A 24,263-nucleotide genomic window follows, 5' to 3' on the forward strand; every position below is an offset into this window, starting at 1 on the left:
TGGCAGCGTGAAACCTATACAGCGTTTGTTAATAGCCACCTTTGGCAGTGCCTGTGTATACCCATGGCGCGCTGTAATGAGCACCGGCACAGAACTGAAAGTGCGCTGTGCGCGCGTTGTACTAAAACACTCACATGAATTGATCGGTTTGGCAGCGTGAAACCTATACAGCGTTTGTCAATAGCCAGCTTGGGCAGTGCCTGTGTATACCCATGGCGCGCTGTAATCAGCACCGGCACAGAACTGAAAGTGCGCTGTGTACGCGTTGTACTCAAACACTCACATGAATGTATCGGTTTGGCAGCGGCTGAGGGGGGGGCTTGCTTAATGAGACAGTGTGAGGAGCCATAGCCAGAAATACGATCTTGGTGCCATTCCGAAAATAAACGGAGCCCTTTAAAGTTTTAAACTTGTGCCTTTCCATTTTTTGGGAGGGTGGGGGAGGATGGGGGAGATTGTGCTGAACATGCGAGTCCGACTTTGTATTCTCCACAGTTCACGGGGCCCACAGGCTAGAGTGCAATGGGCTGTAAGTCTGTAAGCAATAGAATGTGTACATTTCTGTGTTAGAACTCTGGCTACACGCAAAACTGTGCGCGTGCTCTGTATATCAATGTATTGTTTTTTGGGTAGCGGCTTGAAACCCATTCAGTGTTTGTCAATAGCCACCTTGGGCAACGTCTGTGTATACCCATGGCGCGCTGTAATTCGCACCGGCACAGAACTGAAAGTGCGCTGTGTGCGCGTTGTAGTAAAACACTCACATGAATAGATCATTTTGCAGCGTGAAACCTAAACAGCGTTTGTCAATAGCCACCTTGGGCAGTGCTTGTGTATACCCATGGCGCGCTGTAATGAGCACCGGCACAGATCTGAAAGCGCGCTGTGTGCGCGTTGTACTAAAACACTCACATGAATGGATCGGTTTGGCAGCGTGAAACCTATACAGCGTTTGTCAATAGCCACCATGGGCAGTGCTTGTGTATACCCATGGCGCGCTGTAATTCGCACCGGCACAGAACTGAAAGTGCGCTGTGTGCGCGTTGTACTAAAACAGTCCCATGAATGGATGTGTTTGGCAGCGTGAAACCTATACAGCGTTTGTTAATAGCCACCTTGGGCAGTGCCTGTGTATACCCATGGCACGCTGTAATGAGCACCGGCACAGAACTGAAAGTGCGCTGTGTGCGCGTTGTACTAAAACACTCACATGAATGGATCGGTTTGGCAGCGTGAAACCTATACAGCGTTTGTCAATAGCCACCTTGGGAAGTGCTTGTGTATACCCATGGCGCGCTGTAATGAGCACCGGCACAGATCTGAAAGCGCGCTGTGTGCGCGTTGTACTAAAACACTCACATGATGAATGGATGTGTTTGGCAGCGTGAAACCTATACAGCATTTGTTAATAGCCACCTTGGGCAGTGCCTGTGTATACCCATGGCGCGCTGTAATTCGCACCGGCACAGAACTGAAAGCGCGCTGTGTGCGCGTTGTACTAAAACACTCCCATGAATGGATGTGTTTGGCAGCGTGAAACCTATACAGCGTTTGTTAATAGCCACCTTGGGCAGTGCCTGTGTATACCCATGGCGCGCTGTAATGAGCACCGGCACAGAACTGAAAGTGCGCTGTGTGCGCGTTGTACTAAAACACTCACATGAATTGATCGGTTTGGCAGCGTGAAACCTATACAGCGTTTGTCAATAGCCAGCTTGGGCAGTGCCTGTGTATACCCATGGCGCGCTGTAATCAGCACCGGCACAGAACTGAAAGTGCGCTGTGTACGCGTTGTACTCAAACACTCACATGAATGTATCGGTTTGGCAGCGGCTGAGGTGGGGGCTTGCTTAATGAGACAGTGTGAGGAGCCATAGCCAGAAATACGATGTTGGTGCCATTCCGATAATAAACGGAGCCCTTTAAAGTTTTAAACTTGTGCTTTCCATTTTTTGGGAGGGTGGGGGAGGATGGGGGAGTTTGTGCTTAACATGCGAGTCCGACTTTGTATTCTCCACAGTTCACGGGGCCCACAGGCTAGAGTGCAATGGGCTGTAAGTCTGTAAGCAATAGAATGTGTACATTTCTGTGTTAGAACTGTGGCTACACACAAAACTGTGCGCGTGCTCTGTATATCAATGTATTGTTTTTTGGGTAGCGGCTTGAAACCCATTCAGTGTTTGTCAATAGCCACCTTGGGCAACGTCTGTGTATACCCATGGCGCGCTGTAATTCGCACTGGCACAGAACTGAAAGTGCGCTGTGTGCGCGTTGTACTAAAACACTCACATGAATGGATCGGTTTTGCAGCTAGAGTGCAATGGGCTTGAAGTCTGTAAGCAATAGAATGTGTACATTTCTGTGGTAGAACTGTGAATACACGCAAAACTGAACAGTGTTTGTAGTGCACCTCGAGGCGTGTGCACGCGGGGTGGGAGTTCTGCTCGGATTGAAAGTGCCACGCATGGCCCGGGGCCACCTGGCAGCAGTGACTCACTCCTTTGGGAAGCTTCTGGCACTGATGGAGCAGTACGTGCGAGTGAGAGCGGGAGGAGCTTGTGAAGTGGGAGAACGGAGAAAAAGTACGGAAGGTGAAAAGGAAGCAAGGAGAGGGAGAAAGGGGCAAAGAGGGGGCAAAAGGAGGGTGCAAGGGAGGTACATGGGGAGCAAACAGCGCGACCCCATGAGGAGAATAGGACAAATGGAGAGGGCGAAAAGACTGGGTGGGGTTACAGGTTATAGAGAAAGACCTAAAGCGAGCTTAAGGGAACACATAAGAATGCCATTAATCAAGCAGGATGGCTCTGTCTCCCTTCACGCCCAGGGAGGAGGGAGATGCGAGCAGAGCATCAAAGGGCTGGGTGAGAAGGGAGGGGGGAATGCAAGGGTCAAAGCGGCGAAAGTGAAAGTACTCCAGCAGAGCATCAAAGGGCTGGGTGAGAAGGGAGGGGGGAAATGCAATGAGCAGAGGAGCAGCTGTGCACGTGCATGTGATCTCATGCACTCAAGGTTTAGGCCAGCCAAAAGTGTGGGTAGCACTTTCAAATTCCCACATATAAAATGTCTCTTTCGAGCCTTTGGCTCGCGAGACCTAAAAAGAGCAGGCCCTTTACAACTATGCACCCAGGATCTGGAACAACATCCTGTATCCATCAGGGCCACCCCAACACTGCTCCACTGTAGGAAAGAGTTGATGACGCGCCTCTGAAAGGAACACTAGATCGCAGGGTGTTAACAATCTAATACCCAGCTGCCTCCACTATCACATGTTGACTGTATCCTTGCCTTTGACCCTGTACAGCTCGCTGATGCCTGTTTGGCTCAGTTCACGTTATACAAATACCACATACACGCATGCATACATACATACATACATACATACATAAATACGAAACGATCAGTACAAACGGCGAGATAGCACTTAACACTGGCTGAGAAACCGTCCCTCAGCGAGAATAACCCCTCGCGACAAAGGATGTGAGAAGACTGCAGATCAGTGCAGGCGCACAAATAACACGTCATCACAGTCTATTTATTTATAAAGCACACTGAAGGTAGACTTCTGTGAGCTGAGAAGGCATCATAGCGAGGCTGTAGTCAGAAAAAGAGAAATTGACATTTCTGAGTAAACAGCAAGGTTTTGATGCGTTTGGTGACCTTGGCGTTCTGCACGTGGCGCAGCTGGGAGGACATTGCCTCATTTTGCTATTGCAATGGAAAAAGGCCCGTCTCCAAGGGCAACCGTTCTCGCGACTGGTGCAGTCAGCAAGAAGGGCCTTTGAAAGAGGTAAAGTGGGGATTTAGGCATCAAATCTTAAGGATTCTGATGGACTAGAACTTTGTATTCGACAGAGAGGGCTTAAATTCATGCTGGGGCGAACAGGTGTCCAGTGCAAAGATCTCAGAGTAAGAGAGGCCCTGTCACATTTTGAGATGCCAGATATTGAATGGGTGGCAACATCTTGCACAAGCTGGAGGCAATCAGAAGCATTTAAAAGAATGCCATTCGCAGACTCAAGCCTGCCTTGGCCTCAGGTGTTTACTGCTGGGATGTGCCAGTCTGTGGTTTCATCACTTGTGATGCATGAGAGAGATCAGTGACCCGGTGGATGTCTAGATTGTGTGCCACCTTTGCAGGGAAGGCTCCAGGCTGCATAGACTCTGGAAAGCATTCCGGAAGTCGGGAGGAAGGGTCCTTGGCCATAAGCAGCACCTCAGTTTTACCCGAGTTTAACTTAAGGACATTTGCCGTCATCCACCAGCGGGTAGGAGTGAGACGGCTACTCTGTGAAGCTTCTTGTTCTGAGGGTCAAGTCTTGCTAGGTCAGGACAAGCCAAATTTGATTTGGGTGTTATTCATGTACTTATGAAAGTTGAATTGAGTTTTATTCATGTTCGATTACTTAAAATCATTACATGTAAACAACACAACACAGTGGTTTCCTTTGTGCAATAATAATATTTAAAATCTTGTAAGAAAATGCAATATGTTGTATTTCTTAAAAGAAAAAGCAGCAATTGTAAACTGAAAAATTCTTAAAGAAAGGACATAATGAATATTGGCTCTTACAGGGATTTAAGTGGGCCGGGGACTCACCGGGTCTGAGCACCGGCAGTTTTTAGGTCTCGCCTACGTAGCGCGCATGTGCTGCATAGGAGAGACCTTTAGTTATCGGCACAGCTTTGCTGCCAAAAACGTGCACGCATTCCATTGCCTTCAATGGCAACGCGTGCACGTGTGGCGATTCACTTGCGGGAGCAAGCAGCTGGCGCCATATGTTATCAATTACCGTGGCGCCAGCCGCTCGCTCCCAAAAGTGAACCGCGCAGGCCCCCTCCTCTCTTCCCCTGCTGCCGCGCGAGCTTGTGCTTGTTTCAAAGGCAATGTTTGCCACAAACCTGCCTACAATTAGCTGCAACATGCTACCAGCCACGGCTTAATAGATCCTGCCATTCTAAATCAAGCACCAGCAGGCACCCGGAAGTAGTTGCGACCAGAATTAGGCACACATGGGAACAATCGGTTTTCCCTTGGAGTTTCAAATGAAAACAAGCGTGTTTTACTTTGATCTTCTTTAATCTGAGCTTGATTTAGAATTGCAACCCAATTTGAAAACCAGTGTAAAAGAGTGTAAGAGTACAAAAAAAAACTCGGAGTGTCAATAAACTGATACTTGTTTTTCTTTGCAGATGTTTCTCACAGCTGAATGCTTCTAAAGACCTGGCTGTGCTTGTGGGCTTCACGGTGCAGCTATTCAGGCGTAAGGCTTCATACCGTCATGCTGTCTTTGTACGTGTTCACTTAATATGGTACAAACTGATTTGTTGCATGGATAGAAACGGTCTGTCAAGATATATTAGGCCATATATTGAGGATATTTCTCCTTTTGAAGAAATCAAGGCAACATTTTCAAGACGCTGTTAGATTTAATGTGTGCCCATCCTAAAAAAACCCGGGGCAGACCCCTCTGTCCCCGCCAATTTCCGTCCTATTTCCCTCCTACCATTCCTGGCCAAGTTGCTCGAGCGCCACGTCACCTGTGCTCTGAGCTCTTTTGTGGAGAATCATGGTGCTCTTGCCCCCCGTCAAGCCGGTTTCCGCCCTGCACACTCTACGGAGTCCGTTGTCCTGTCGGTCTTGGACACCCTTAGGGAGGGCATGGACACTAATCAGCACCAGGCCCTTGTACTCCTCGATCTCTCAGCCGCCTTCGATACGGTGGATCACACCATCCTTCTCTCCCGTGTCGGAGCGGCGGGGATCGGGGGGACTGCCCTGGTCTGGTTGTCCTCCTTCCTGAGTGACCGCACCCAGGCTGTTCGCCTGGGTGACTTCACGGCGGACGTCCGGAAAGTTCAGTGCGGGGTTCCCCAGGGTTCCTCTCTTTCTCCCCTCTTGTTTAATCTGTATATTGCCCCCTTAATCTTCTCGCTTCAACAGATGGAGGTCGGCGTATTCAATTATGCGGACGACCTCCAGCTTGTCTTCAATCTATCCTCTCCTTCCTCTGTTCTAAACTTTCAATCTGTTATGCTTCACATCAGGGACTGGATGAACCACAATCACCTTAAACTCAACCCAGACAAAACCGAGTTGGTGTTGACGGGTGGTTCATCCAGCCCCTGGTCCCCTCTCTTCTGGCCCCCTTCTCTTGGCCCCCCTCCTACCCCCGCTTCCTCAGTCAAGACACTTGGTATAAAACTCAATTCTCAACTCACTCTGCACTCCCAGGTGAGCTCTGTGGTGTCCTCTTCTTTTCTTTCACTGCGCACTATACGCAGGGTGTCCCGTTTCTTCACTGTCTCTGCTCTAAAACTCATCATCTTGGCCATGGTGGTTTCCCGCCTGGATTATGGCAACGCCCTGTATGCCGGTATCCCCGCCTACAGCTTGCATCGCCTACAACAGGTCCAAAACCAGGCGGCCCGCCTGGTTTTCAAACTCCCCAAATTTCACCACTCTACCCCGCTCCTAAAATCACTTCACTGGCTCCCTGTGCGAGCCAGAATTCAGTTCAAGCTTGCCTCCATCACCTTCCGGGCCCGACACGGACTCGCACCTGCGTTTATCTCCTCCGAGATTGTTTCCTATGTCCCCACCAGGGTACTTCGTTCATCCTCCCAGTCCCTCCTCACCATCCCACGCTTCCGGAGAAAGAAGTGGGGAGGCTCCAAATTCGCTACCCTCGCCCCCACCCTCTGGAACTCCCTTCCCCTTGAACTCCGTACCATTTCTCTCTACCCACAATTCCGCAACCAACTTAAAACCTACCTGTTCACAAAATATTTCGATTAATAAACTTGCCTGTCCCCCCAGCTTTTTAATTTAGGATCCGGTTAGTATCAGCGCCAAGAAACCGCAGGTATACGTGCGCTTTATAAGAAATTTTAAACTCAAACTCAAACTCAAAGATAAGCGATTATCAATTTCTGTGCCTCAGTTTTCTTTTCAAAGAGCCATGAAGGCTAAGACTTGGAGCCTGGGTGCCAAATTCAAACATTGATACTGCAAACATCAGGTTATATAGAGATCATGGGCATGCACGTGGCATGCCTCCATAGTTGGGATTTTGTGGCTGTATGTCAAAAAGTATTTCCTTGATGCTTGAATACGGTGCTTATTTTGGGGGCTGCTTTGACCGAGTTACAAATTGCCTGCAATGCAGTCATGTACATCAGATGGGGGCAGTGTATTAGGATATCACTAGCAAATATATCGCCTCACAGGAATATTGTGTCGTAGGAACTATTTCCAAAATGATTGTCTCATTGGATGTATCATCAGCAAAGAGAAACATATTTCTGGAAACAATATTCTGGAAACGATTTTCAGGGCAAAATATTTCTGCTGTTATGATAATCTGGCGTCATAGCTGCATAGTGGACTGACAACGTGGTGTGGAATTCTTAAAGTACAAAAGTTAATCCATTGTGAACTAGAAGGAAATGAAGACGGTGACTTTGCTGTGCTCGATTTTACCTCACTTGTATTAAACAATGATTGTACATTGCATGTTTGCTGAGAGCAGAAATTGCCAGAGGCGCCCTCCACTTGGGACAGCTGCACGTATGGGGGTAGGCAGCTGCATGTGATCTTGCCATCACCAGCATCGGATTGGTAACGCGGGCACTCAGCAATGACCGAGGGGCCGGAATCCGACTTCCAGCTGTGGACTGCCTTTTTGAGCAGCCTGGGGGGCCGATTGGCAGTTTCTGCGTTGTTCGATGCCGCCAGCGGCCCAGTGGGTGCCTGAGTGACCTTTCTGGAGGCAGATGGGCGTCCATTACCTCCCTTTGATCAACGGCAGAGGCGTCACTACTGTTCTCTTGTTGTGCCGGCCCATTAATATATGCATATTGAGCCGGGGCCGGGGGCCTGAGCAAAAGTGACCTCACTTGTTTTAAGGAGTGTTTCACCAGTGTAAACTAATCCGTGCATTTTTTTCAACCACCTCACCCTTTTTTAATAAAATTTCTCAGAAGCAGTATTTTGCCGAAAGGAAATATGCAAATGTGGGCCACTTTTTTGTAGCGTGCCCGGGCCACTTTTAAGCCCAATCCAACCCTGGCCATCACCACCTCCAAATAAGGCAAACAGCGATTAGGCCTATGGGTGCGTGGCCCCTGGAAGAGGTTTGAGCACTTCTAGGGTCGCGGCTGTGGATTTATGCCAGGCGCCACCCAAACAAGCATTGGCATAGCCAATAGGTCTCGCCTTTGGGACCTTATAAGTGTTTAGTTATCCAGCACAATATCCTTGGTGCAACAACATTAACTGTTGCATGGCTAAACACTTATAAGGTCCTAAAGGCGAGACCTATTGGCTATGCCAATTCTTGTTTTAAGAAGGCCTCGAAACGGGTCTCTATCGGGCTCTGTTTTGTGCCCTGGCACAGGCGGTACGTTTTTTTCAAGCCTTATAGGGGAAGGGAAATCCTTTAAAGAGAGTCATGTTCTTTCTAGATTTCCCTTCTCTTTTTGAAACTCAGGAGCAGCAACATTGTCGTGGTGTCACCAGGGCTTTAATTGGAAGCTTTTTCAATATTAATACAAGCCATAGTTGCCACTCAATAGTCAATAGTCCTGACTTGTTGTAGGTATGATGTTACTTGTTGTATCATATATCTGGATGCAATGACCGAAACAGCAAAATACCAGTCGGGCGGCACACTATGGTAAGCACAAATTTTTAGCTTACGTGTTTTTAAGCCATGCCCTTAATTACATTGGCCACGCCCCCTTGAGAGACCCCCCCCCCCAGTTTTTTCATCCCACTTAAAGCCCTGGCTCTTCTATTCCTATGTCTGATTGCTCTAAACAGGGCTTTGGGGTAATGCAATAGGGAACAAAGGGCGAGGCGCTTGTGTTGCAGCATGTAAGGCCACAGCGCCAGTCTAACTGTGCTTGTGTCCCTGAAGGTAAAAAGAACAAGTGTGCGAAACGCCTTGAAACTGGCCCTTTGTCACCTTGCTAATTTGTTAAGAACTTTAAAGTTCTTCAAAGAGCTCCCGTTCCACACTCGGGGGGTGGTGCAGGTCCGGCGAGCAGTTAACAGTTACTTGGGGTGGGAGACAAATTGACTGCCGAGACCCCACTGTGGGACAGCGACTGACTTAGGGTGGTGAAGAAACTGCGAAACCACAGATGTTGGAGTCTGATAGATAAACTGGGGGACATCTGGAGAGAAGGGCCGCCTCTACCCTTTGCGGATCTCCAGGCGGAATAGGCCATGGAACAGGGGGAGAGGATTAGAGATCTACAACTGAGACACGCGCTAAGATGCCCCTCACTCGATGGGGAACAATGACCAGAATACGCGCCCATGGAGGATCGTCTGCTTCTAGATCCTATGACAACTAAAGCGGTTTCCCTAGTTTATAAGAAAATAAGGAATAATTTCCCATATCTCCTTGGCCCACTGCGAGAGGCTTGGGAGGGGGCCCAATGGAGGATGAAGATTGGAGGGGACGCCCCACAGAGTTTCGCCTGGTGCAACTTTGTACATTACATAGGTCTTACTATTCCCCATCCAGGTTGCACCGGATGGGCCACTGCAACTTGGATCAATGCATCCAAGGCTGTGTCCCCATAGGTGCCTTCTACCACACCATTTGGGAATGCCCTAAGATCCCAGGCTTCTGGAGGAAGGTCACGGCGATGATGGCAACGGTGACGGGTCTGGTGGTCCCCATGGAGGCCAGATGTTTGCTCCTGGGTATCACCGAGGAGGAGAAATGGCCCAAATACCTTGCTCTGTGGTGGTCACAAAATGAAATATAGCCAGATCATGGGGGTAAGCAGACCCCCAGCTGTCGGGGATTGGGAGGGCGACCTCGACTGGTGCAGATTGGCAGAGCGCAAGGTGCATCAGCGTCGGGAATTCCCCCGTAAATGTGACAAGTGCTGCTGTAGCTGGACACAATACAGGGAGTCCTGAGGGAGGAGGTAGGCGGCATTGGACGGAGGGTCCGAGAATGCCCCCACCAGAGTTGTCCGGGGTCACACGTCATATTTTACTTTTTGAGCATGCGATTTAGCGGTAACCGAACACTTATAAGGAAGAATGTGTCCATGCCTCCTGCGAGTGGCTGGCTTTATGTGCCTTCCATTGGGTCTGTACTAATGTGAACTGAACAACTGCCTCATAATAAGATTTATACAAAATGTATATATATAATTCTTAAAAGAAAGAGCGTCGTGCGTGGGCATTGTCGCTTCTGGCATTGCATCCCGGTGGCTCTGTATAAAAGAGGCCACAGGGTTGGTGCAAGAAACAGGGAGAAAGCAAAGTGTTCAAGTTGCAATGCGCCTGACCACCAGGGCTGGACTAAGTTTACTTGTGTCCCTTGGGACATTCAATGTGAGCTGACTCCAGGCCCGGGGGTGGGGGGGTCTGTGCTGCGCCTGACCACCAGGGCCGGACTAACTTTACTTGTGTCCCTTGGGATATTCAATGTGAGCTGACTCCAGGCCCCGGGGGGGGGGGGGGTAGGCTGTGCTGCGCCTGACCACCAGGGCCGGACTAACTTTACTTGTGCCCCTTGGGACATTCAGTGTGAGCTGACTCCAGGCCCCTGGTGAGGGGGGGGGGGCTGTGCTGCGCCTGACCACCAGGGCCGGACTAACTTTACTTGTGCCCCTTGGGACATTTAATGTGAGCTGACTCCAGGCCCCGGGGGGAGGGGGGGTGGGGGGGGCTAGGCTATGCTGCGCCTGACCACCAGGGCCGGACTAAGTTTACTTGTGTCCCTTGAGACATTCAATGTGAGCTGACTTCAGGCCTGGGGGGGGAGGGGGAGGCTAGACTGTGCTGCGCCTGACCACCAGGGCCGGACTAAGTTTACTTGTGTCCCTTGGGACATTCAATGTGAGCTGACTCCAGGCCTGGGGGGGAAGGGGTGGGGGGGAGGCTGTGTTGCGCCTGACCACCAGGGCCGGACTAAGTTTACTTGTGTCCCTTGAGACATTCAATGTGAGCTGACTCCAGGCCTGGGGGGGGGGAGGGAGGGGGGGCTAGACTGTGCTGCGCCTGACCACCAGGGCCGGACTAAGTTTACTTGTGTCCCTTGGGACATTCAATGTGAGCTGACTCCAGGCCTCGGGGGGAGGGGGTGGGGGGGGAGGCTGTGCTGCGCCTGACCACCAGGGCCGGACTAAGTTTACTTGTGTCCCTTTGGACATTCAATGTGAGCTGACTCCAGGCCTGGGGGGGAGGGGGTGGGGGGGAGGCTGTGCTGCGCCTGACCTCCAGGGCCGAACTAAGTTTACTTGTGTCCCTTGGGACATTCAATGTGAGCTGACTCCAGGCCCCTGGGGGAAAGGAGAAAGTGCATATGGCACACAGAGGCTGGACCGGTATCACCCTGTTGAGATGTTAAGAAGTGCGAATCGAACAGCACCTGTGACGTTCCCCAACCTAGCAAGGGTCTTTGGGGAGTTGGTGGAGAAACACAGGCTTTTCTGCACAGTCCTATGTAAGTGAACCCCTAGAGTTCGGAGAAAAGAAGCCAGGGGTCTCATATATAAACTAAAAAACAGCGGTACAGGATTGACCATTGAGGGGAAACAGAATTTGGACTTGGATAGAAACTGCGGTGGGCGTGCATTGTGTGCGGCCAGATAGGAAACGCTCGATCTATTTGTATCGAAAGAACACAGACCACCCAAGACGGCAACAACCCTCAGCTCGGGGCTGAGTCCTGGTCAAAATCTGGCTCCGAAGGGATCAGAGGGGCTGTTAGTTCGACAAATTGCTGGAGCTGTTTGTATATAAAATAGTTTTTCCAATGTTTTTCTGAAGAATGGTCAAAGAGAGACAGGCTGAAAATTGTTCAGATCTTTTGGCTGAAGGGAAGGTTTCTTTTAGTGCAAGAGCGGAGAAAATCCTTGATCAGTACAGGTGTGGAGAAGACAATCTGTCATTTCAGACAAGGAGACGGTACAAAAGGTGGGACACCACCCAATCGATACATCCTGTAAGACAACACTGACTCCACCCAGGGGATGGACAACCTTTCCCCCGTAGCACATGCGCAGAGAAGCAACAGACAAACAATATCCCTTAATGCAGGCAGACTAGGAGCGCTCACTCCGGGAAGTAAGACCGCCGTCACTCAGGTACCGAAATAAACCTCACCTAACACAGGGAGTGAAACAACGCTCGCTCAATGCAGGCAAAGAGACATCCACACTCACTGGAGCAAGAGAGGCATCCACACTCACTGGAAGCAGCGAGATATCCACATCACTGGAGGCAAAGAGACATCCACACTGACTGGAGGCAGAGAGAAATCCACACTCACTGGAGGCAGAGAGATATCCACACTCACTGGAGGCAGAGAGATATCCACACTCACTGGAGGCAGAGAGATATCCACACTCACTAGAGGCAAAGAGACATCCACACTCACTGGAGGCAGAGAGACATTCCCTGGAGGCAGAGAGACATTCACACTCACTGGAGGCAGAGAGATATCCACACTCACTGGAGGCAGAGAGATATCCACACTCACTAGAGGCAAAGAGACATCCACACTCACTGGAGGCAGAGAGACAGCCTTTCCACACTGCAGGCAATGACCCAACCAACCCTCACCCAAGGCAGAGCTCACTCACTCTAGGGAGTGAGAGAATATTTGGGCAGTGAGACACGCATCTACAAATGTAAGGGGTGACAATCCTCACACAGTATAGATGGGCAGACACCTCACACAATGAAAGGACAACAACTCTCATGCAATGCAGCAGAGCAACAACAGCACACCCACACAGGAAGTGGCCAACCCACAGCCAGTCCATGCAGGCAGAGCTTCTGTACCAAGGAAACCAGTGCCTGCAACAAGGAGTCTGTGCAAGTGCCAGGTCCATCCACCACCCAGCGGTCACTGTAGCGTCCCCGTATACAAAGGCCCCGCAGCCTCACCCCTCCTATCTCAGTTCTGTCCCGCAACGCGTAGCTGTACCCTTTTGAGGTATGAGCTTTGAGACCGCTTTCGACATACAGATCAGTCAGCTTCATCCGATTGGGCTGTTGAACTGTCATTCACATTTTGCTTAACACAGCAAACAACATGGGGCCGTGGGTCAGCCCACTTTTACCCATTGGCTCCCTTCACTTTGAGTGACAGCACAAAGCCTGTGCACTTTTGTCCACAAAGGCATAAAATACTTCCTTTCTTTTCATTTGCAAAGCAGATTCAAAGTTTGATTGTATCTTATTTAATTTTTTTATACCGGATTTCAGCTTTTAAAACCCAGCTATGTGTTACCTCTACGCAGCTTCTTACAGTTTACATTATAAAGTGTTCAAGTGACATTGTAGCTTTACCTGCCTGAGCTTTGAGCGCTTGGATAAGTAGTGACTTATTTCTCTGCTTTACAAATAATAATAATAATAATAATCATAATAACAATAGTAATCATAATGACAATCATAATAGTCATAATGACAATAATTTGCGTGGTGCTACTGAGAGGATTGCTTCTTTGAAAACATCACTTTTTAAAGAGCCACGCCAAGGAATGCTCATTAAATTTAGCAAAGTTATTGCAAATATAAAGTGGCCACGTTTAGGTGACAGCACAAATTTTTTAATTTTTCAATTTTTGTCGAATTCGGCAAAAAAAAAAAAAAAAAATGACCATGTCACCAAGATGCCAATGTCTGCTTGATTACCTTTACCTATACTTGTTTAATTTCATACACTGTGTCTTCTCAGCACCAACTACCCTATGAAGCTGTTCCCACTCATTTACTGTTGCCGCGAACAAACACACATGGACTGATTCACAAAGGTAAATGTACACGTTTGTGTAAGTTTGCGCTTTTACAGTATTCACAAAACTGCATTTTAATAGTAAGTTCACAAGTGTGTAGACTCCGTAGTAGGTGCGGAGAGCTCCATACACAGAAAGATAGGACAGGCCCGTCTTACCATGTGTGGAGTTCTCAGTCCCAACTGTGGATACCCCACACTCATAAACTTACTGTTAAAATGCAGTTGTGAACTTACTATTAAATTCTTTGTTTGAGAATAGCGAGAAAGAGTAAACTTGCACAAAAGTGTATGTGTACCTTTGCGGATCAGGCGCCAGGTGTCTCTCCTCTTAAGTTCTTACCCAGTTTTGGCAAAGTTGGTCCAATACGTCATCACCACGGCGCTCAGCATCACGTCATTCCTGGAAAAGTTGCAGGGGAAGAGGTCAGTGGGTCCAATCATGGGGATCCCAAAGACATAAGGCACCTCATCTCCGTGGGCCGCGTCGGACCATGCTGGCTTCATGAGACTCTGGCAGTGGTGGTAGAATGTGTAAAAGTAGGTGGGTGAGCCATAGCGTGCGTGCAGGTCCGCTGTCACGACCGATGGCTCTACCCACTGGTGGTCCGTAAAAAGCGCCACTAGGGTTTTGCGGCGGGTTTCGGGGTTGTCCCGGTCCGCCCAGTCTGTGTACATAAACTTTATGGTCTCCCTCAGTGTGTCCTTGCCTTCTGGGTAGCCATACAGGTTGTCCACAAAGTTCGAGACGGAGTAGTCAAAGTCGCTGCCAGAGACCCCGTCCTCAGCGTCGACAACGCTCTCCACGAACTTCAGCCCTTCCCCTTGGTTCACCCCCAGCATGATGTCATAGTTCAAAAACTCCCCTTGCTCCATGAGAATTTCCGGGTCATCCGGAATGACGTCCCCATCGATCACGGGCCCGAACGCCACATGGTAGCGCGCCGGCTGGATGTCCTGTTCCACCAGCTCCTTGGCACTCTTCTGCCGCAGGCAGTCCACCATGTCCACCGTGTCCAGCACGTTACATCCCACCTTCTCGGCCAGCATGCGGGTGTATTTCACCGGCTGGTAGTTCACAGCCCAGCTGGAGAGGGCGGAGCCGCTCTGGATGATGGCTCGCTGGAAAAGACCTATATTGTGGGTGATAAGAAAAAGAGACTTCAGTCAAGAAGAACTGCAGTGTTTTAGACAGTATGATAGCAAAGACAGGTAAATATCTTACTCTTGAAGAAACCTGACATTTAGATAATATCACCACACTAATAGTGCTAAGGGAGAGGAAGCCCTCTTCCATAGACCATGAAACCAGGTACAACACAGTGGCATAACGTTACAGCCCGCAGCCCACCTGGTGCTGGTGGGTCCCCCGAGCTTGAGGGGGACCCTCCAGCACCGTGCTGGCCCTGGCCTGTGAGCTCTTGACTTGGTAGGAGGGGCTTCACATATTTTGCAGGGGGGGCTCAAGTTTCAGTGGTACAACACTGCTGTAAAATGGAATGGAACGTAGTGCACTGTAGACTATAAAATTAGAGAGCACGTTAGGCGACAGTTCCCAAATTCAGAAGACGCAGGGTCTATCCAAGGCACTGCCATTTGACGAGATATGACATGACATGACTATGTACTATGACGTCAGAGAATGATACACAAAAGGGTCACAACTGGAAAAAGGACACTAACATTAAAAGTGATTTTAGGGATCAGTTTAATTTGGAACTTGATAGGAGACAAGATCGCAAGCTAGTAATCTTCATATCAGATGAAACAATATTCTTTAGACCTGGACATCAGGGAAGACAATAAACTACAGACCTGGATATCAGGGAAGATGATGCACAACAGACCTGGATATCAGGGAATATAATCAACTATAGAAGTGGAAATCAGAGAATATGATATACTATTGACCTGGAAATCAGGGAAGACAATACTCTGTAGACCTACAAATCAGTGAATATAATATTGACCTGGATACCGGGTAAGGTAATATACTGAAGACTAGAAATCGGGAAGACAATATACTTTAGACTTGAAAATCAAGGAAGAAACTAAAGTATACACCTGAAAATCAAGAAGGCAATAGACTTTAGAACTCAAAATCAAGGAAGAAACTAAAATATACTCCTGAAAATCAAGAAGGCAATATACTGCAGTCCTGAAATCAGTCAAGACCTTATAATTTGCACCTCGAAATTATAACCCACAGCACACAGCGGACCTGGAACTCAATGAAGACGTATAATGCGCATGTGGAAATCAGGAAGGCGATATACTCTAGGACTGGAACCTCGAGACACCTTCTCTTTGGCTTCCCTGTTTGTTTGCTGGATGTGACTGCGCTGATGACCAATGTGTCCTGGCAGCTAGCTGGCGACAGCAGCACAGAATATTCCCTGACCCATGGCAGCTTCTTTCCAGAGCCAACCACTGAGAAGCCCACCACAGAGTGCTAATAAAACTGCAAACACTGCCCGTAAAAAGCAAATAAAACAGAAAACCTCCAGTACATGCAAATATACACCTTTGCACAATAATTTAGCTTCACACAGTAGCCTAAAAATAACAGAATGAAAGTAGTGCCAGTTATTTACCATACGCATCACAGCACTTAACCACCTGTAGTGTCTCATAAATGAAACAACATTGGCACTCTTTTGGTTCCTACTGTACACCGTAGGCCTGTGACGTAAGCGTTGGAGAGACGAGTTGAAGGCAGGCTTAGAATATGGAGTTCTGACTTACAAGCAGCGGAAAAAGACGTGTAAAACTACTCTCCCTGTGTGGCTTGGTTATTGGCGAGTACCTGGGTTGCCAGGACACTACAACATCTACCGGCTGAGAGGACTTCGCTACAACCTTGGAATCTGCCAATACCTGCAAAGCAATCCAGGGACTGCTCATGACATACTGAGAAGGGGGTTGTAGTGGTTCTAATGGAAACAGGACCATTAGCAGCACCTACTTTTGATAATAATGTGACCACAACAACAATGCATCAACCTTGCTAAGACTTACAGATGGGCAGGACCTGGACTCTGCGTCTTTACTACCCCTGAAGGACCTGGGTCTGTCCAGCTATCAGCTGCCCTTTGGGGCACTCGAGTCTACTTTCATAAGGTGCTCCGTCTGATTAAAGATTAAACACTTACACATTCGAATGAGCTGGAATGATGCAGCATTGTCACTGTGACCAACGACAAGAGACAGTAAAGCAGTGCCCAGCTTACAGCTGCAGAAAAACTACACATAAAGAACACAATGCACAGTGTCAGTCCGTCTCTGCTACTCCCACCTCTCCCTCACCCCCTGCACAAGTACTCATATTCTATACCATTGTACACCTGCACCTGTACACTGTACACTTCTATCTGTACATTGTACACCTGCACCTGTGCACTCCTATATCTATACATTGTGCATTGTACATCTCTGCATTGTACACCTGCACCTGTGTATTGTACAGCTGTACCTGTGCATTGTACATCCCTGCATTGTACACCTGCACCTGTGAATTGTACATCTGTATCTGTACATTGTACATCTCTGCATTGTACACCTGCACGTGTGCATTGTACATCTGTATATGTACACTGTACACCTGCACCTGTGTACTCCTGTCTCTGTACAATGTGCGCCTGTACCTGTACATTGTACACCTGCACTTGTACATTGTACAGCTGCACCTGTGTATTGTACACCTGTACCTGTACAGCTGTACCTGTGCATTGTACATCTGTATCTGCACACTGTACACCAGTACCTCTGCATTGTACACCTGCACCTGTACATTGTACACCTGTATCTGTACATTGTACACCTGCACTTGTACATTGTACACCTGCACCTGTGTATTGTACACCTGTACACTGTACAGCTGTACCTGTGCATTGTACATCTGTATCTGTACACTTTACACCAGTACCTCTGCATTGCACACCTGCACCTGTACCTCTCCATTGTACACCTGCACCTGTACATTGTACACTTCTATCTGTACATTGTACACCTGCACCTGTGTACTCCTGTATCTGTACATTGTGCATTGTACATCTCTGCATTGTACACCTGCACCTGTGTATTGAACACCTGTACCTGTCCACTGCACAGCTGTACCTGTGCATTGTACATCCCTGCATTGCACACCTGCGAATTGTACATCTGTATCTGTACATTGTACACCTCTGCATTGTACACCTGCATGTGTGCATTGTACATATGTATTTGTACACTGTACACCTGCACCTGTGTACTCCTGTCTCTGTACATTGTGCACCTGTACCTGTACATTGTACACCTGTATCTGTACATAGTTAACCTCTACCTGTGCATTGTACACCTGCACATTGTACACCTGCACCTGTACATGGTTCACCGGTACCTGCACATTGTACATTGTACACCTGCATCTGTACATTGTGCACCTGTACCTGTACATTGTACACCTGCACCTGTACATAGTTCACCTCTACCTGTGCATTCTACATCTGCACAGTGTACACCTGCACATGGTCACCTGTACCTGCACATTCTATACTTGAACATTGTAAACCTGCACCTGTACTTTGTGCACCAGCACATTATACACCTGTGCCTGCACATTGTACACCTGCATCTGTACATTGTACACCTGCATCTGTACATTGTGCACCTGTACCTGTACATAGTTCACCCCTATCTGTGCATTCTACACATGCACAGTGTACACCTGCACCTGTACTTGGTTCAGTTGAACCTTCACATTGTACATTGTACACCTGCATCTGTACATTGTGCACCTGTACCTGGACATTGTACACCTGCACCTGTACATAGTTCATCTCTACCTGTGCATTCTACATCTGTGCAGTGTACACCTGCACCTGTACATGGTCACCTGTACCTGCACATTGTATACTTGAACATTGTACACCTGCATCTGTACATTGTGCACCTGTACATTATACACCTGCACATTGTGCATCTGTATCTACATTGTACACCTGTACCTGTACATTGTACACCAGCATCTGTACATGGTTCACCTGTACCTGTGCGTTGTACATCTGCATATGTACATTGTGCACCTGTACCTGCACATTGTAAACCTGTACATTGTACACCAGCATCTGTACATGGTTCAACTGAACCTCGGAACTGTACACCTGTACATTGTACACCTGCACATTGTAAACCTTTACCTGTACTTTGCACATCTGTATTTGTACACTGCACACCTGCACCTGTGCATTGTACACCTGTACCTGTTCATTGTATACCTGTATGTGTACATTGTACACATGTACCTGTACATTGTACCGTTGCACCTGTACATTGTACTCCGAAATCTGCACATGGTTCACCTGTACTTGTGCATTGTGCATCTGTACATTGTGCACCTGTACCTGAACATTGTAAACCTGTACAATGTACACCTGCACCTGTACATGGTTCATCCGAACCTCGGCACTGTACACCTGTACACTGTACACCTGCCCATTGTACACCTGTACCTGTGCTTTGCACATCTGTATTTGTACATTGCACAGCTGCACCTGTGCATTGTACACCTGTGCCTGTACCTGTGCATTGTATACCTGTATCTGTCCTCCTGTACACCTGTATCTGTACATTGTACACATGTAGCTTAACATTGTACACCTGCACCTGTACATTGTACACCGGCATCTGTACATGGTTCACCTGTACCTGTGCAATGTACATCTGCAACTGTACATTGTGCACCTGTGCCTGCACATTGTAAACCTGTACATTGTGCACCTGTACATGGTTCAACCGAACCTCGGGACTGTACACCTGTACAGTGTACACCTGCACATTGTACACCTGTACAAGTGCTTTGCACATCTGTATGTGTACATTGTACACATGTACCTGTACATTGTACCCCTGCACCTGTACATTGTACTCCGACAATTGCACACGGTTCACCTGTACCTGTGCATTGTACATCTGCATCTGTACATTGTTCACCTGTACCTGAACATTGTAAACCTGTACAATGCACACCTGCACCTGTACATGGTTCAACCGAACCTCGGCACTGTACACCTGTACACTGTACACCTGCACATTGTACACCTGTACCTGTGCTTTGCACATCTGTATTTGTACATTGCACAGCTGCACCTGTGCATTGTACACCTGTGCCTGTACCTGTGCATTGTATACCTGTATCTGTCCTCCTGTACACCTGTATCTCATTGTACACATGTAGCTGAACACTGTACACCTGCACCTGTACATTGTACACCGGGATCTGTACATGGTTCACCTGTACCTGTGCAATGAACATTTGCAACTGTACATTGTGCACCTGTGCCTGTACATTGTAAACCTGTACATTGTACACCTGCACCTGTACATGGTTCAACCGAACCTCGGCACTGTACACCTGTACAGTGTACACCTGCACATTGTACACCTGTACAAGTGCTTTGCACATCTGTATTTGTACATTGCACACCTGTAACTGTGTATTGTACACCTGCACATGTGCATTGTACACCTGTACATTATGCGCCGGTACCTGTGCATTGTATGCCTGTATCTATGCACCTGTACATTGTATCCCTGTATTTGTATATTGTATACCTGCGCATTGTACACCTGCACCTGTAAATTGTACACCTGCACCTGCACATTGTACACCTTAACTTGTACATTGTACACCTGGTCACTGAGAGATGAGATCTCCTCAGCATCACAATTATGACTCACAAAAAACACACTACTATAGATTGGGTGTAAAAAAAAGTCTGCAGAGAAGATCCTACAAAGACATGCCTAGAACATACTAGGACTTTGCATTTAACTTTTTACATTGTAGATTCGGTTTAAAAGGTGAAACGGGAGCTTTCAAACGTATATTATCATTTGGGAACCCCTAAGAGGAGGACTTAGAGAATAAGATGGGGGGGGGGGGGGTGTTAACTTGCCTTATTATTAGTGTGCAGTGGAGACAATGAGGTTTTAAGAGGGAGGTGTGATAAACATGTTTTTGTTAAATAATGGGAACCACGCCTACAACTGGTACTATTGACACATATGATGAGCCATGCCAAACCGAGCCCCAGAAAAGCCAATAAAGAGAGAAATCATAAACTCAGAATAAAGTCCTGCGTAAAGGGTGCACTGGAGATGTTAACAATGACACACACAAAATACAAACTGAAATACAGAACCAATTTACAGATGCCTTCCCTGTGACCTCACTGAAATATTCCACTCATAAAAATGAAATTACTTTTTATCAAATGAATTGAGGGACTTGTGAACATGATGGAAAATCACAAACATGCCTTGGGGGCCTGTGCATCAGACAGCGGGGCTTCGGCACCGCACCGCAGGTGAGAAGTGCATGCAGGCAGCACTTATTCTTTCATGACACATTTCTTGTCACCACAGGCCCAGGCCTGGAGAGGTGCAGCTATATGGTGTCAACCTCCTCCTGTCCTCCAGAATCTGTAAATTAGTCACAGACACAGACCTAGAATCATCAGAGGTTCTGGGACTTGGCAAACATCAACTGGCTGACCTCAGCGTCCCTCTAGTGCCCCAAAAAGCAATGACTTCCCAACCCCACTTGTAAGGGCCATGCTTCAGACAGTCACAATGTGTATTTAGACACCATTAGCCTCCTCTTAGAGACACTGCAAGACCTTCAGCTGGCCTCAGACAGATTCAGATAACCCCCAGAACCTCATCTGAGCCTCAGCCGTCTTTTACTGCCTTGCACGCACAGAAGACCTTCAGAGATCCCTAAGCCATGCCCCAGTGACCCTCCGAAGTCCTCCGCTGTCTGAAACTCCCAGAAGACCTTCAGAGATCCCTAGGCCATACCCCAGAGACCCTCAGAGGTCCATAGTTGCCTGACACTCACAGAAGACCTTCATAGATCCCTCAGCCGTGCCCCACAGACCCTCAGAGGTCCTTAGCTCTGTGATACTTCCAGAAGACCTTCAGAGATCCCTCAGCGGTGCCACAGAGACCCTCAGAAGTCCATAGCTGTCTGATACTCCCAGAAGACCTTCATAAGTCCCTAGTCCATGCCCCAGAGACCCTCAGAGGTCCTTGGCTGTGTGACACTCCCAGAAGACCTTCAGAGATCCATCGGCGATGCCCCGGAGACCCTCAGAGGTCCTTAGCTGTCTTACACTCCCAGAAGACCTTCAGAGATCTCTCAGCCGTGCCCCAGAGACCCTCAGATGTCATCAGCTGCTTGAAACTCCCAGAAGACTTTCAGGGATCCCTCAGCCATGCCCCAGAGACCCTCAGAGGTCCTCAGCTGTCTGACACTCCCAGAAGACCTTCAGAGATTCCTGGGCCATGCCCCAGAGACCCACAGAGGTCCATAGCTGTGTGACACTCCCAGAAGACCTTCAGAGATTCCTGGGCCATGCCCCAGAGACCCTCAGAGGTCCTCAGCTCTCTGAAGCTCCCAGAAGACCTTCATAGGTCACTCAGCCGTGCCCCAGAGACCCTCAAAGGTCCTTAGTTCTGTGATACTCCCAAAATACCTTTATGGATCCCTCAGCCATGCCCCGGAGACCCTCAAAGGTCCTTAGCTGTTTGACACTCCCCGAAGCCGTTCAGACATCCCTAGGCCATGCCCCCACAGACCCTCAGAGGTCACAGCTGTGTGACACTATTAGAAGCCCTTCAGAGATCCCTCAGCCATTCCTCAGAGACTCTCAGATGTCATAGCTGTGTGACACTATCAGAGGCTCTTCAGAGATCCCTAAGCCATGCCCCACAGACCCTCAGAGGTCACATCTGTATGACACTATCCGAAGCCCTTCAGAGATCTCTCAGCCATTCCTCAGCGACCCTCAGATGTCATTGCTGTGTGACACTACCAGAGGCCCTTCAGAGATCCCTAAGCCATGCCCCACAGACCCTCAGAGGTCACATCTGTATGACACTATCTGATGCCCTTCAGAGATCTCAGCCATGCCCCAGAAACCCTCAGAGGTCCTCAGCTCTCTGAAGCTCTCAGAAGACCTTCATAGGTCACTCAGCCGTGCCCCAGAGACCCTCAAAGGTCCTTAGCTCTGTGATACTCCCAAAATACCTTTATGGATCCCTCAGCCATGCCCCGGAGACCCTCAAAGGTCCTTAGCTGTTTGACACTCCCCGAAGCCGTTCAGAGATCCCTAGGCCATGCCCCCACAGACCCTCAGAGGTCACAGCTGTGTGACACTATTAGAAGCCCTTCAGAGATCCCTCAGCCATTCCTCAGAGACTCTCAGATGTCATAGCTGTGTGACACTATCAGAGGCCCTTCAGAGATCCCTAAGCCATGCCCCACAGACCCTCAGAGGTCACATCTGTATGACACTATCCGAAGCCCTTCAGAGATCTCTCAGCCATTCCTCAGCGACCCTCAGATGTCATTGCTGTGTGACACTACCAGAGGCCCTTCAGAGATCCCTAAGCCATGCCCCACAGACCCTCAGAGGTCACATCTGTATGACACTATCCGATGCCCTTCAGAGATCTCAGCCATTCCTCAGAGACCCTCAGAGGTCCTTAGCTGTGTGACACTCCGGAAGACCTTCAGAGGTCCCTCAGCCACACCACAGAGACCCTCAGAGGTCCTTAGCTGTGTGACACTCCCAGAACCCCTTCAGAGATCCCTAGGCCATGCCCCAGAGACCCTCAGAGGTCATAGCTGTCTGACACTATCAGAAGCCCTTTAGAGATCCCTCAGCCCTTCCTCAGAGACCCTCAGATGTCCTTAGCTGTGTGACACTCCCAGAAGACCTTCAGTGATCCCTCAGTCTTGCCCCAGAAACCAGAGGTCCTTTGGTGTGTGACACTTACAGATGACCTTAATAGATCCCTCAGCCGTGCCACAGAGACCCTCAGAGTTCCTCGGCTGTCTGCCACTCCCAGAAGGACTTCAGGGACCCCTCAGCCAGGCCCGAAAAACCCTCAGAGTTCCTCAGCTGTCTGCCACTCCCAGAAGAACTTATGGGACCCCTCAGCCAGGCCTGAGAAACCCTCAGGGGCACTTAGCTGTGTTCCACTCACAGTAGATTTTTAGAGATCCATCAGCCATGCGCGAGGGACCCTCAAAGGATCATAGCTGTCTTACACTCACAGAAGACCTTCAGGGATCCCTCATCCATGCCCAAGAGCCCCTCTGTCTATTGCATATATCCTCAGAGGTCATTGGTAGGCCTTTAAGGCTTAGCTGGCCTTCTGACACCCTAATTTGGTCATTAGATACCTCAGACAGCCCTCAAGCCACACCTAAACACACCCAGCTAGATTTTAGACACCACCAGATGTGCCACAGAGACTCTCAGCATACCTTCAAACACTCTTAGAAGATCCTCGCAGACCACCTGCCAGCATTCTGACAAACCGGTTAACCAAAACATAACCACAGTCAGTCACCCATCCACTCCAACAGCCCACAGATGGTAAATGGACAATTCCAGAAACCCTTTCCTGCTTTCCTGCACCACAAGGTGTTTCTTA

The 24,263-nt window shown here is 48.7% G+C and overlaps 1 protein-coding gene across 3 annotated transcripts in view; it reads right to left on the bottom strand.

The window, feature by feature from the left end:
- The window catches only part of LOC146829706 (neuroligin-3), a 1,048,059-nt gene that overhangs the window by 22,299 nt on the left and 1,001,497 nt on the right, over positions 1-24,263 (bottom strand). For all 3 annotated transcript variants that reach the window (XM_085608418.1, XM_085608416.1, XM_085608417.1), the window contains one exon: positions 14,119-14,908. In XM_085608418.1, the coding sequence (XP_085464544.1) occupies positions 14,119-14,908 (790 nt within the window). The remainder of the gene's footprint in view (positions 1-14,118; positions 14,909-24,263) is intronic.

Source organism: Triturus cristatus, chromosome 5_2, assembly GCF_964204655.1.
Source record: "Triturus cristatus chromosome 5_2, aTriCri1.1, whole genome shotgun sequence".
Taxonomy (NCBI): domain Eukaryota; kingdom Metazoa; phylum Chordata; class Amphibia; order Caudata; family Salamandridae; genus Triturus; species Triturus cristatus.